This window comes from Triticum urartu, chromosome 7 (assembly GCF_003073215.2).
Source record: "Triticum urartu cultivar G1812 chromosome 7, Tu2.1, whole genome shotgun sequence".
NCBI lineage: Eukaryota > Viridiplantae > Streptophyta > Magnoliopsida > Poales > Poaceae > Triticum > Triticum urartu.
In genome coordinates, this window is record NC_053028.1 from 706,516,116 (window position 1) to 706,530,164 (window position 14,049).

General features: G+C 50.1%; 1 protein-coding gene and 1 pseudogene across 1 annotated transcript; one reads left to right on the plus strand and one right to left on the minus strand.

The window, feature by feature from the left end:
- The first annotated feature begins 6,592 nt into the window (after positions 1-6,592).
- On the plus strand, positions 6,593-9,478 carry LOC125523978 (transcriptional regulatory protein AlgP-like). The gene is made up of 5 exons (XM_048689051.1): positions 6,593-7,211; positions 7,328-7,423; positions 7,523-7,571; positions 7,662-7,785; positions 9,191-9,478. The coding sequence occupies exons 1-4, from the start codon at positions 6,672-6,674 to the stop codon at positions 7,754-7,756; spliced, it is 780 nt and encodes a 259-aa protein (XP_048545008.1). The 5' UTR covers positions 6,593-6,671; the 3' UTR covers positions 7,757-7,785; positions 9,191-9,478.
- A 1,157-nt stretch (positions 9,479-10,635) lies between these two features.
- Positions 10,636-11,830, minus strand: LOC125522317 (annotated as a pseudogene).
- Positions 11,831-14,049: the final 2,219 nt, after the last annotated feature.

Sequence of the window (14,049 nt, forward strand, 5' to 3'; positions counted from 1 at the left end):
CCAACAACGATGAGGCCGGGGGTTCGGGCATCAAGGCATTCTGGAAGCTGTCCCAGGAGATGGAGGAACAACCTCACTTGTATGAGGACGCCGCCTTCCCCACCGATCCTGAGATCACTGATGGTACCGCCGAGGATGACCCCACTGATGCCACCACTGATGGTGCCGCCGAGGATGCCACCACTGATGATGGCGGCGCACGCACAGATGGCAGCCAACCGAAGAGGCAACGGAAGGACCGGCGCCCGACCGTGCTCCGCACCCTCAAGGAGGAAGTTACTGAAGTGGACTCCGACGGGAATCCAACGGCGCCCGAACGAATAGTCAAGGGGTACTCGCTTCAGCTCGGGTGCATTCTCCGGAGCACCGTCTCGATCAACACCGAGAACCTGAGGCATCCTGACCGAGGGAATTTGCGCAACCTCCTCTTCACGAAGCTGCACGAACGATACAAGTTCCCCGCTGAATTTGAAAACACAAGCCTCAAAGGGAATAAAGTGAACAATGCTGCCCTCACGAAGATGAGCAAGGCCCTGTCTACTTGGAAAAGCAATGTGAAGAGAATGATCGAGAAAGGTGAGAGTTATGAGAAGATCAAGGAGAAAAATCCTTCGATCACCGAAGATGACTACAACGACTTCAAGATCAATTGCTCGAGCACCGCAAACTCCGAATCAAGTAAGTGGGGGAAAGAAATGCGGGAGCTGAACTTAGGGGAACACACACTCGGTCCCGGCGGTTACAGAGTGGCGGAGCCTATATGGGACAAGGAGGAGGCGGACCATGCCGAGCAAGGCCTACCGCCCCTCTTCGATAAATACGGTGACAAGCAGACCAGGAACTTTGTCAGGGCCCGGTACAAGAAGGACCCGAAAACAAAGGAGCTTACCACAGATCCGAAGACCAGGGCGCTTGAGCTTGTTCTGGCAAGGAATACACCCCCGTGTAATTAGCTCCATATGGTTGCATTCTAATTAATGAAGCCAAATTTCTAAATGGTTCACATTCCTTCCGCAGGCGACTGAAAGCAGTAGCGCGGGGTCGACTAAGAGCAACCCTTGGGACACCACTCTAAATAGGGCGTTGAATGTAATGAAGAACAAGGATAAGCTCAGTAAGCCGACGTCAGCTGGTCGTGTGGCCGGCAAAGGCTTGTCGACAAAATGGTCGTCATACTATAACACTGGTGGGCGAAAGGAGAAAAAGACCAGCTCGGAAAGCCAGGCGCGCGAGGTTCAAGAACTCAGGGCACAGGTGGCACGGATTCCGGAGATTGTCCAAGAGCAAGTGGAACAACAACTCGGAAGGACGATCACTGCCATTGTGCCTACCTTGATCCAGGGGATTAGTGCATGGATTGCGGGCGGTCAACAGGGGCCGCCCCCGATTCCTAGCTTCACGGCCAGCAACTCGCAGAACGCGATGGCGGGGCCATTGGTGTCTCCGACGCCGGCACGGGAGCTTAATGCACCCGGGTGTACGCTGGCCGGCACCTCTGCAGCAAGTGGCCCCTCCGTCAACTGCACGCCCGCCGTTGGCGGTGCCTTGACATTAGCCGAGCTCGACGCCATCATCACGGTAACTAATTAAGCCTCTCTCGGCCGAGGACTTCATCTCCTTGCCTTTGACTGGGCATCCCTGACGCCCTACATGTTTTCGCAGGGCGCCGCCGACGTTCCGTGCACTCTCCTGCACTTCGTGAACAACGAGTTGGTCGATGTCGCCAAGGGCAAAATCGTTCAACCGGGCAACCCCTTGTTCCACGGTACCCAGATGCCACCCAACTTGTTTAGGGTTCAACTGGTTCGGGTGCTGCCAGGCTGCGATGAGTTGTTACCTCCGATTCGACCCGTCGGGGCCGACGATGATGACGTGATGACCCTCAGCGCCTGCCTGAGCTGGCCCCTGCTTTGGCCAAAGAGCCAGATTCGTTTGGGGGCGGGGGACACCACCCCAAAGACAACACCGCCAGTCGTGCCGGCGCCAAGTCGGCCCCATGGCAAGACCGCCGCAACGGTGCCGGACATCCCTATGCCACTGGATCCAAACATGCATATGGCACAGGATCAGAACGACGACGACGACGACACATTTGCCAACGTCGATCAGTACTTTGCCGATCATGGGTACGGTGGCGACTTCATGGGGCCTCCTTCTCAAGAACCCAACCCAACAAAAGACGTGCGCGATCTAGCTGGTACCGCGGAGAAGCCAAGTTGCAACAGGCGTCGTCTGCAGTTCAGCTCTCAGGAGACGCCTCCAGCTGCCGACTTCACCGAGCCTCAGATAGGCGAGGTGCGAAATATTATCAGCCCCAACACACTCAAGAAGGCGGTCTGTGAGCAGAACTCGGTCCCATTACAGGAGAAGAAGAAGGCACGCAAAAGAAAGACTAACAAGGGTGCGGGCCAGCCGGCACCGAGTACGATCCGTGCTCAGGACGGGCCACCTTCACCTGAGGATTTAATGAGGAGGCTGCATGTGGCGGGTAGGCTGATGCTACCGAGAAATATGCTCGATGCTGCAACCGGTGCTATGCGGAGTCTGCATGACAGTGTTCTTTTTTTGGAGAAGCGGCGTCTCAGAGAGAAGGATGTGGCATACCCGGTTTTCGCGGCCAAGGTGCCAGAGGGCAAGGGCTTTGTGGATAACTCCATCGGGGGTACGATCGTCCTGCGGTTTGATGACATCCACGCTATGTTGAACCTTCATCCGCTGCACTACACCTTTATTCGGCTATTTTCGCTAAGTATGGAGATGCGGATCATTCGCGACAAGACCCCGGACATCGTGATAGTCGACCCCTTCTACACGCGTGCCAAGATCTTGGGCAGCACTGGGGACCGGCAAGTCGCGAGTTCTTACCTCGAAGGCGTCATTCTGGCAAACCAAGATAAGGATAACTTCCTCGTGCCTTACTTTCCCGAGTAAGTCCTCCCCTCAACCGCCCCGTAACATATGAATTCTTATATTTCAATCGTTTTTCTTTTAACATTCCGTGTTTTCTGCAGTGACACACATTGCACGCTCATCCTCCTAAGCCCCAAATATTCCATGGCCACGTATTTCGACCCGGACCGTCATTCGAACGTAGACTACACAAATGTCAAGAAGGTTCTTGATGATGTTCTCCCCGGCTACGCCAAATCTGGAGGCACCTTCACCAGGCCTATTCGTAAGTACGGCAAGCACGTGTTCTCCCACAATACGATGTTCTGCTGCGTCAAGCAGCCGCCTGGCGGTCAGAAGGGTGCCTACTACGCCATCCATCACATGCGGGCGATCGTACGGGACCAGCATCAACTTCTGCTACCGAGTAAACTCAAAGATTGGGCCGCGAGCATGTCGGCAATCCAGGACGCGGACATCAGACAAGAATTCTTTCGCATCCAGTCGGAGTTTGCGGAAATCATCTATCAAGATGTCCTTCGTACCTCGGGGCAGTTCTACCTCAGAAATCAACCGTCCAACAGTGACATCGACACAATGCTACAAATGCAGGCTGACAACGACCGTTATTTCATGACTCCCACGATAGATGGCGGCTTCATCCACGCTCCGGTCCCTTGAGTCGAGTCGAAAGCAGTGATGCTGTGTCTAGTTCTGAAACATCGATTGGCTCATGTTGTAATTAAACTTTAATGAACTTGTAGTATGTCTCTTTGGTTTCGAGAGTTGTTCAACTTAGATGTAATCGATGCTATTAATGTCTTGCTTTTCTCTTCCGATCGTTCTGTTGCATACTTATATATTGCTTATGTATTGTCTGTGAATTGGTACTAACGTTTCGTTTGGCTACTGCATAGCGATGCCGTCGTATGTCGTGTACAAGGGTAAGGTTCCCGGAGTCTACGATGACTGGGAGGAGTGTCGGAGACAGGTTCACCGATTCAGCGGTAACAGTTACAAAGGGTACACCACTAGGGCCGAGGCCGAATCTAGATACGCCCGCTATCTAGCGGGAGAGGGGAGGAAGCGCTGGAGGAACCGGATGAAGACGAGTTTCATCGTGATGATGCTCACCGTGATGACCACAGCTCTCTTCTATGTGATGGCAGTTTAGATGATCGATATCGACTTGTAATGTGAAGACAAACTTGCTACTCGCGGTCTCGAGACTTGTAATATAATGTTCTATCTTTGTTCGGTCTTTTCAATTCGGAGACTAATATGATGAATTGTATTCGGAGACTAATATGATGAATTGTATTCAGAGACTAATCTTCTATTGTATTCGATAAATCTGTTGTTGATGTGTGCTGTCTATATTTTGTCCAATTATACATTTTGTAACCTGTGCAAAAAACAGAAAATAAAAAAATAAAAAAACCTAATATTCATACTAATGGCGCATCACATCACAGTGCGCCATTAGTATGCCAAAGGATACTAATGGCGCATCATTAAACAGTGCGCCATTAGTATGCCGAAGTTACTAATGGCGCATCTTGTTGTTGTGCGCCATTAGTATACCAAAGCACCTGGGTATACATGGCCCCCTGGGAGGCATACTAACGGCGCACTGTTGTATATACTAATGGCGCACTGTTGTATATACTAATGGCGCATCTGAGGTGCGCCATTAGTATACCAGATACTAATGCCGCACCAGTGGTGCGCCATTAGTAAAATATACTAATGGCGTGGCACTAATGGCGCACCTCTAATGCGCCATTAATGGCCAAATTAGGTGCGCCATTAGTAGGCCTTTTCCTAGTAGTGTATGTTGTTATGCGGTCTGACCGATAAAGATCTTCGTAGAATATGTAGGAGCCAATATGAGCATCCAGGTTCCGCTATTGGTTATTGACCGGAGACATGTCTTGGTCATGTCTACATTGTTCTCGAACCCGTAGGGTCCGCACACTTAAGGTTACGATGACAGTTATATTATGAGTTTATGCATTTTGATGTACCGAAGTTTGTTCGGAGTCCCGGATGTGATCACGGACATGACGAGGAGTCTCGAAATGGTCGAGACATAAAGATTGATATATTGGAAGCCTATGTTTGGATATCGGAAGTGTTCCGGGTGAAATCGGGATTTTTCCGGAGTACCGGGAGGTTACCGGAACCCCCCGGGAGCTATATGGGCCTTAATGGGCCATAGTGGAAGAAGAGGAGAGGTAGCCAGGGCTTGGGCCGCGCGCCCCTCCCCCCTAGTCCGAATAGGACAAGGAGAGAGGGGGCCGGCGCCCTCCTTCTCTCTCTCTCTTTTCCACCTCACGAATCCTATTCCAACTAGGATTGGGGGAGAAGTCCTACTCCCTTCGGGAGTAGGACTCCTCCTGGCGCGCCTCTCCTGGCCGGCCGGCCTCCCCCCTTGGTCCTTTATATACGGAGGCAGGGGCACCCCAGAGAGACACAAGTTGATCCACGTGATCATATTCTTAGCCGTGTGCGGTGCCCCCTTCCACTATAGTCCTCGATAATATTGTAGCGGAGTTTAGGCGAAGCCCTGCTGCAGTAGTACATCAAGATCGTCACCACGCCGTCGTGCTGACGGAACTCTTCCCCGACACTTTGCTGGATCGGAGTCCGGGGATTGTCATCGAGCTGAACGTGTGCTAAAACTCGGAGGTGCTGTAGTTTCGGTGCTTGATCGGTCGGGCCGTGAAGACGTACGACTACATCAACCAAACGCTTTCGTTGTCGATCTACTAGGTATGTAGATCACACTCTCCCCTCTCGTTGCTATGCATCACCATGATCTTGCGTGTGCGTAGGAAAATTTTGAAATTACTACGTTACCCAGCACTAGGGCCATGCCTGGGCTGTGAGGTTGGGCACGAGTGCCGACACGACACAACCTTTTTTTGTTTTTATTTTTAAATCTTATACAAACCAATAGGCTTAACATAAGTCCAAAACAGACCAATAGGCCGAATTCTACGCAGGCTGGCATGCCAAACATGCTGTCGTGCCGGCCCGTACATAGAGACTGTGCCGGGCAAAGGGAGGGCAACACTCTTACCGTCCCAGCACAACCTGCGTACTTGCCGTGCCTGGCCCGCATAATCCTGTCCGGCCCGGCCTATTTGGCCAGGTCTGCTGGTGGGCCAGCGAGCCCACCTACTCTCTTAGCCACCCGAGTATAGGTGGCCAAACGGGTCGAGATAGCTGGGCCGCCCGATAGCACGGCCGACACGGCACGGCCCAGTCACGGCATGACACGTGCTAAATGGTCCCGGCCCGGCACACGGCACGCCAAGGGTCGTGCCTGGGCCTGGATGCTGAGCACACGGGCCGGCACGACACGACCCAGTTTTTGATTTTTATTTTTTTATATATCTCTATATGTGGTCCAATAGGTAAAAATAGGCTAAAAACGCATCGTGCGCCAAACAGCAAGCAAATTAGTGGGCCTGGCTTGCCGGTGGGCCGTGCCTAGGTTGCATGATGCAGCACACGGGGCGGCACGACACGGCCCGTATAATAATCGTGCCTCGACGGGCCGGGCCATACCAGGCACGATTAGGATGGGCTGTGCCGGGCCGGGCCCGGCACCGTTTGGCCAGCTATGCACCCGAGCCACGAAATTTCGAATTCCAACCATATAAAGCTTTGGAGCTCCCCCCTACCAGCACTGCTAGCTCGCGTTCAAAATTCAAAATCTCGGAGCAGACCATTCTTCTTCCTCCCCCACCCACGCGACTCAGAGCAAGGTAGCCATGAGGAAGGCGCCCGCGGCGGCCGCCAAGCCCAAGCCGAGGGCGAGGGGGAAGGCCAAGCCCAAGCCCAAGCCCAAGCCCAGCCCCGACTCCCTCTCCGCCGCCTCGTCCCCGTCCCACGCCAGCGACGGGTCTCCCTCTCCCTCTCCCGTCGCGCTCGGCCGCGGCCTCCTCTCCGCCTCCAAGCCCAAGCCCAGGGCGAGCGCGAGGGCGAGGGCCAAGCCCAAGGGGAAGGCCAGCCCCGACTCCCTCTCCGGCGCCTCCTCGCCGTCCGACGCCAGCGCCGGGTCCCCCTCCCCCTCTCCCGTCGCAGTCGGCCGCGGCGGCTTCCTCTCGCCCGCCTCGCTGCTGACGCCCAAGGCCAGATCCCCCCTCACCGCGGCGGCCACGTCCACGCCGGCCTCCGTGTCCACCGTCGGCGACCTCAGGAGCCTCGCCGCCTCCAGCCTCGCCGCGCTCAAGCGCCGCCTCGACGCGCTCCACGCCGACAACGCCCGTGACCTCGAGGCCTCCCACTCCCGGATCTCCAAGCGCATCAAGGTGACGGACGACCTCTCCGATTCCCTTTTGCCATCCATCCTTAGCGCGTCGATCGATCGATCCTGTGATGTGATTGTGATGGATCCCCTTCCGTGCGTGCGTGCTCTTCACTTCAGATGCAGACGCAGAGCTGCGTGCAGATGGCGGAGGAGGTGGACAAGGAGCATAAGAAGATGCTCGACAAGTACTCCCAGCAGGCCGAGGAGATGAAGGTACACTTCTCCTTCGATTCGATCCATGTTTGATCCTGAATTTCGTCTGGATTTGGAGCCTGAAATTTGATTGTGATCCTCGGTGTGGATTCCTTGCAGGCATCGTACAAGAAGTTGATGACAGATGTGCAGTCGTCTTCGGCTCGTGGTACTGCAGCGAGCAGAGGCATCTGTCTATCTGAATTTTACTGCACTTCAATCTCAATTTTACTAACTTGGTTGCCAAATAACTGGTCAGTGTGCAAGGTGACCTTACCTGAGATGGGAAAGTCCGTGGCCAGAGCTATCGATGGCTTGCGCAGTCGCTACAACATCCCAGCTACAACCGCTTAGCATACAGTTTCTGCTACGTCTCTGACTTGGTAATCACTTCTCCTGTTTCGAAATTGACATATGAGTTTGGTAATGTCCAGTGAATGCATGAGTGTTTGTCCATGAAAACCGACAGGTGTAGCATCTACCATGGATATTAATTGTTGGTTACAGGTTACCAAAGTGTTGTAGTTCATTGTATATGCAGTTCTAGTAGCAGTCATAATATCAAGGACGTATAAGAGGTCACTAGAGCCTAGATGATCATATGCTTTCGGAAGGTTTTACTTGCTTGGTTGGTTAGTACTTTTGCGTAGAACACACTCTGGGCTGTGTATAATGCGTATCTTTCTATACAATGTTCCAGGAACTTATTTCAGTTTGCATTAGAAGTATCGATCGTGGGTTTCAAACTAATATCCAGAAATTCATGGTCTAAATGCACATGTTTTAGTATGTATTAGACTTGTATGAGTTGGTCATATTTCAAAAATATGTTCCTCTGCGTGTGCTAGCTGTACTTTTTTGTGCTACTTCTTTCCATCTTAATTTATTTGGGTGTAATTACATAGTAATTGCAGTTATTCCAACAAATCCTGTCATGTGAATACTATTGGCTAAGCGAATAAGCTATCAATCTTCCTCTGATTCCATTGTGTTTGTGTTGTTTACATTCTTTCTTCAGCAACTAGTATCAGTCATAACAACAAGGACGGAGCAGAGATCACTAGAGCCAGTCATAATAATATACCAGGGATAGTAATTGTTGTTTATAGGTTACCAAGTGTTGCAGTTCATTGTATATGCAGTTCTAGTAGCAGTCATGATATCAAGGACTTTACTTGCTTGGTTGATTAATGTTCTTGTGTAGAACAGTTCATTGTATAATGGGTGTTTCCAATCCACGCAAACATCCACAATGTCGTAGATGCTGTCTTGGATATTCCAGACACTTGTTTCTGTTCGAATTAGAAGCATCATGGGTTTCAAACTAGTATCCATAAATTGGGGTCTAAATGCACATATTTTAGTATGTATTAGATTTGTATGAGTTGGTTATACTTTCAAATCTGTTCCTCTGCATGTGCTAGCTGTACCTGTTTATGGTACTTCTTTTTATCTTAAATTACTTGGGTGTAATTACATGATAATTGCTGCTATTCCAAGAAATTCTGTTATGCGAATACTATTGCTAAACAAGTAAGCTATCTCCAGGACCATCGCACATTCAGTTAGGAAATCTTTCTCTGATTCCATTGTGTATTGTTTGCATTCTTTCTGCAACATTTGCTTCTCATGTTCCCCTTTTATTTTAGCAAAGCTGGACCATATGTATAGAAATCATGTGCTATTTATGTTTGCTTCTATGCCGATATCCATTTTCTTTACACAGTTGTCTCGCTTTCTTGTGGTAACCTTTACGTAGCTGAATCTTTTCTGTATTTTCTGTAACAGGTACATGCCCTTCTCCTGATCAACCTGGCTGCTGAATTCCAGGACTCATGGCAGCAGAAAACTCGCACATTTGTCAATAACAACTGTTACTATCATACACTTCTTGCTACAGTCTCTTCGTCAGCTACGTCAAAACTCGTTATGTTCAGTCCAATATATGGGGCTCGTAAGCTACGTGAAAACTTCCGTTTGTACCTAGGATTGGATCATGCTATGAACTTATACCTTGTATTATATGAATTGTTGTCAGTCGGTTGATTAATCCGTTGGATATCGGAAGTTTGCTGAGTTCTGTCGTGTCTTCGCATCTTTCTTTCTTCCTCGTTTCTTTCTTGCTGGTTTACATGTGCTCTTCACTCAGAACTTGGTTGCTGTGAACTGAAGTATCTGGCCGGGGACTAGTCACCGTTTAATCTGATTCATCTAGAGAAGCTTGTGAGGTAACTTTTTCAGATGTTCTGGACATTTTTGCAAGGATTCGTTTGGAACTCGGTGTACCCTCGGCTCCAAGAATCCGCTGATGGCTTACCATCGTTGTTTCTGTGGCATCTGTGATATGTTCCTTCTGGCTATGGGTGTCGGTATAGACAGTACTGATATGATTCTATGATACAATCCTGGTACAATCTTCGTAGACTGCTTATTTTGATCTGAGTTTGCCGCATACTTGTGTGAAGCTAGAGGAGTGTTTGACAAGAACAACAATGATTCATGGCTGGAAACCAAAAATGCTTAGCTGGCTACCGATGATGAACAATTATTGTTCAGATCTTTATGCATGGCTGCAAACTGGACCTATATATTTCAGGTCTGCCGATGATGTTGTCTCAAGACATGCGGAGCTCCAGTATGAGTGAACTGACACAATGTGTTTAATCAAGTTGCGTACCTATTATCCGGAGAGCACATCTTTAACATGTAAGCATAGAAAAGAAGAAGCAAAAAACGCAGTACTCCCAACACACGACTATAGATCCAGAGATTTCTTGCAATTTACGATCAAATTGCAAACTGGTGAAACTTGGAAGCTACAACCAAATCACACACTAGACAGTAAAAATCAAACACGCAGCATATGGAAGATACCCAGAATAACATTCTAACAACAACAAAAATGCCTTTGCTCAAAGAGCATGACCAAGAGCAAATCGCTCATCTGAGCGATGCCATCTGTGCATCTTAACCACGCCAAAGCTAAAGTAAATTTGGGAGGCAGGGAGGAACAATTATAAATAGTCAGTTCTAATACCATAGATAGATACCAGTACATAGTTCCGGACACTACCAAGATTGTCACGACATCACAACAATAACAAGCACCAAATGATGATAGCATGGGTGCTACCGCGACCATCCAGAACGACATGATAGACCGGCGGTACAAATAAAAAGAGCAAAGACCAAAAGGCATGCCAAGGGAAAAGCAAAACAGGAGTCATGACCATTCAGACATGCCCTGTGGAGAATGGAGGCTCCTCATCTTCTTGCATCTCATGGCCTCGAATTGGAACGATGCTCAATTGGAGGCGGTGGTGAGTAAGCGACATCAAATACTAACTCTCAATGTTCATAATACCTAAAAACTTGCCATCAAATCGCAGCGTAGCACATGCTTTTTGTTGAAAATGATCAGCAGCTCACGCTCTTTTAGCACAGCCATATCGTTGAACACAATTATCCTTTTCTTTTTGGAAGAAGCTGAATAAAGTTGTCTTGATGCCTTCACCATCGGCAAGTCAATCCAGTACTTGAAAGCCCAGATTTCAGCCTCATAATCCTGCATCACCCAGACATCAATGGAAGTGAGCGTGGGAGTCGAGCCGCCCCAGAAAGCAAGCGTCCCCTCCATGTCGAACAACATTCCATGATGGCACCGCTGGGTGGGACCGCACATCCATCGGAATGACTCCGCTTCTGTGTCAAACACAATAAAGATTCCGCTGGCTCCCACAACATTGGTGGCACCATAAGCACACCTGTGCAGGCTGCTGCCACGATGGTGGACTGGCGGTGGATGGTTGGATGAAAAGTGCAGCTCGCTTAGTAACTTCTGTTCCACCAATGGCGAGGAGACCTGTGCAGTTCTAACTCTGACACGCCTTGGCTTGTCAAATCCCACCGCTAGGATGTATAAGTTAGATTTAGAAAAGGCGAGTGTGAGACCCAGAGCATCTTATACTCTCCACTTGAATGGTGGTGGTTGAAACCGGCGATGGTGTTGTGTTGCCTCTAAGGTTGCGGCAGGAGAGCACGCGCGCGGATAACTGGGTTGCAGATGTAGAACTGGTGTCCCTGAGAGACGATAAGAAAGCCACCACAGCTGCCTCCGAGACAATTTTGAAAAGGGTGTTCGCAGCCCGAGAGGAAAGGCCAAAGTTGTTGATGGGCACCAGGGTCACGGACGACGATGAGGCTGGCGGGCCGCCCTTGGCCGTTGACAATGGAGAGCGACGGATGGCAACGGCGGTGCTCGAGCACGAATGCGGGTGTGGATGTCACGCTGTGCCATGACATGGTGACAGCATGGCAGCGACCAACGTCATTGGGCGGCATGGCAACCCGACGGAGTATCTTGTCAACGATCTCGTCGCCGTCCTCGGGCAGGTCCTTGAGCAGGGTGGCACCTTTACTATCTGGCATCATGCCCGTCGAGTCGAGTCAGCTGAAAAGACGCGACAAGCAAACTTTAGCCCACCCACGGCTAACTCCTTCAGAGACGAGCAACTTAAAATCAAGTAGAGAAGCAATTAAACTGATAGAAAGCTTGACTCTTGCATTGATCAGTTATGATAATTACTGTTACAAAGGACGTTTACACATGACTTACGAATAGAGAGACAACTACTGAAGACAGAGTGAAAGGCAAATACATCGTAGCTTAACGTAAACTAGAAGAGGAAGGCAAGACCCTCGGAGGGTCTAATGGCGGCGGCGAGCTGCTTTTTTTTTGAAAATGAGGTTGACTCCGGCCTCTGCATCGATAGATGTACATAATCATCTTAATTAAATTATTTAATAAAGATGTGACAAGAACATACACCAACAAGCCGAAGCCACAACTCCACACCTACAAACTTGACAATGGGGATGCCATCACGCCCCCACCATCTAGAACAGGGGAAATGGCGGAGCCGCCCACATGACGTACCGAGCGTGGACATCCGGTCCAGCAGACCCAGCACGTGTATCATATGCACACGCTTCTGAAGCCGCCCCTACAATGGAGCGGCCGAGCCATCTCCATGGTAGAGATCCGCATTATCCTTTCCCAGCCAGCCGTCAATGCCGCCACGGCTCCAAACAGCGCCACTGCCCTGTGCTTGTCCATCAAGACGCATTCGTCGCCAAGACACCGCGCTGCACCGTGCCGCCGAGACCCACAGTCGTCAATGCAGTAGATGCCACACTGCTCCACCTCGTGACGACTCCAGCAAGCATATGCTCCAAAATGATGCCCTCATGAGGGATAAACGACACCGACAACACCGGCATCGTTCGATCTGGAGACCTAGATCAAGGGTTTTCCGTCAGAACAACCCGAGCTAGGACATAATGACTGAATTGACGATGCCTTCAACAAGGTAATGACACATAGACACCATCATCACCCGCCATGACCAAAGTCGGAGCTCAGTTTTCAATGTTGCCCACTTCTCCCCAATTCGCAGCCAGTTGGATCGGCACTAATTTTCGTAGATCGGCTCTGTAACGACGAGGATCTGGACGGGCTCTATATCCATGGCCCATTGCCCACCAGAGCACGCCCACCACACAAGCCATGGAGGAAACGTCCACCACCCCTGTGCTGCCTTCGTAGTCACGACGACATGACCATCGTCGAAGTCGCTCGGAGCCGCCGTCCTGGACTCGTCCGGCTAGGCATGTTCGGAATTTGCCCACATCGAAATTTGCACGTATGTTCGGAATTTGCACGCATGGAGAAAAATTCAGATTTTTTTAATATTTTTACTATTTTTTATTTTACTATTCATGAGGGTGCGTATGAGCTAGCGAGCAGAAACTATGTCCCTGGTGTTTTTGCATCTCATGGCCAAGAATTGGAATGATACTCTCTTGGAGGGTGTGGTGAATAAGCAACATGCAATACTGACTTATTCCATTCCTGGTTGAAGGAAGTTGAATAAAGTTGTCTTTGATGCCTCCATCGTTGACAGGTCAATCCGGCACTTGAAGGCCCATATTTTAGCCTCGTAATCCTGCATCACCCAGATATTGGTAGAAGTTAGCCGGGGAGTCAAGCCATCTAATAAAGCAAGTGTATCCTCATTGTCGAACAACTTCCCGCCAAGGCATGAATGGGGTGGACCACACATTCATCGAAATGACCATGATTTTACGTTGAATAAAATAATGTCTCCACCACCTCCCATCATGTGCCTGGCACCATAAATACACTAGTGCAGTCCCATGGTGGTAGACTCGTGGTAAACAAGAGAACATGGGTGCGGATAACCGAATTACAGATGTACAACTAGTTACCCCAAGAGAATATAACGAGTCCATCACAGGAGCCTTTGCGACAATCTTGAGAATGGTGTTCGAAGCCCTGGAGGAAAGTTCCGAGCTGCTGATGGGCAACAGCATCATGAACAACGACGAGGGTGGTCGGCTGCCTGTGGCCATTGACAATGCGGAGCAACGGCTAGCAGCCGTGGTGCTGACGCAGGAATCCGGGTATGGACGTCACACCGCGTCATGACATGGTGATGGCACAACAACGGCCGATGTCCTTTGGCGGCAACCTATGTGTATTTTTTTTCAATGAACTTCTCGGGCAGGGTTGCACCTCTCTTTCCCAGCATCATAGTACTCCGTCGACTTCGTTCGGTTGGAAAGAC

Coding starts and splice junctions, on each gene's coding strand:
- LOC125523978 (XM_048689051.1), top strand. CDS start 6,672: ATGAGGAAGGCGCCCGCGGCGGCCGCCAAGCCCAAGCCGAGGGCGAGG. Junction 7,212..7,327: donor GGATCTCCAAGCGCATCAAG/GTGACGGACGAC, acceptor TCTTCACTTCAG/ATGCAGACGCAGAGCTGCGT. Junction 7,572..7,661: donor GCAGTCGTCTTCGGCTCGTG/GTACTGCAGCGA, acceptor ATAACTGGTCAG/TGTGCAAGGTGACCTTACCT.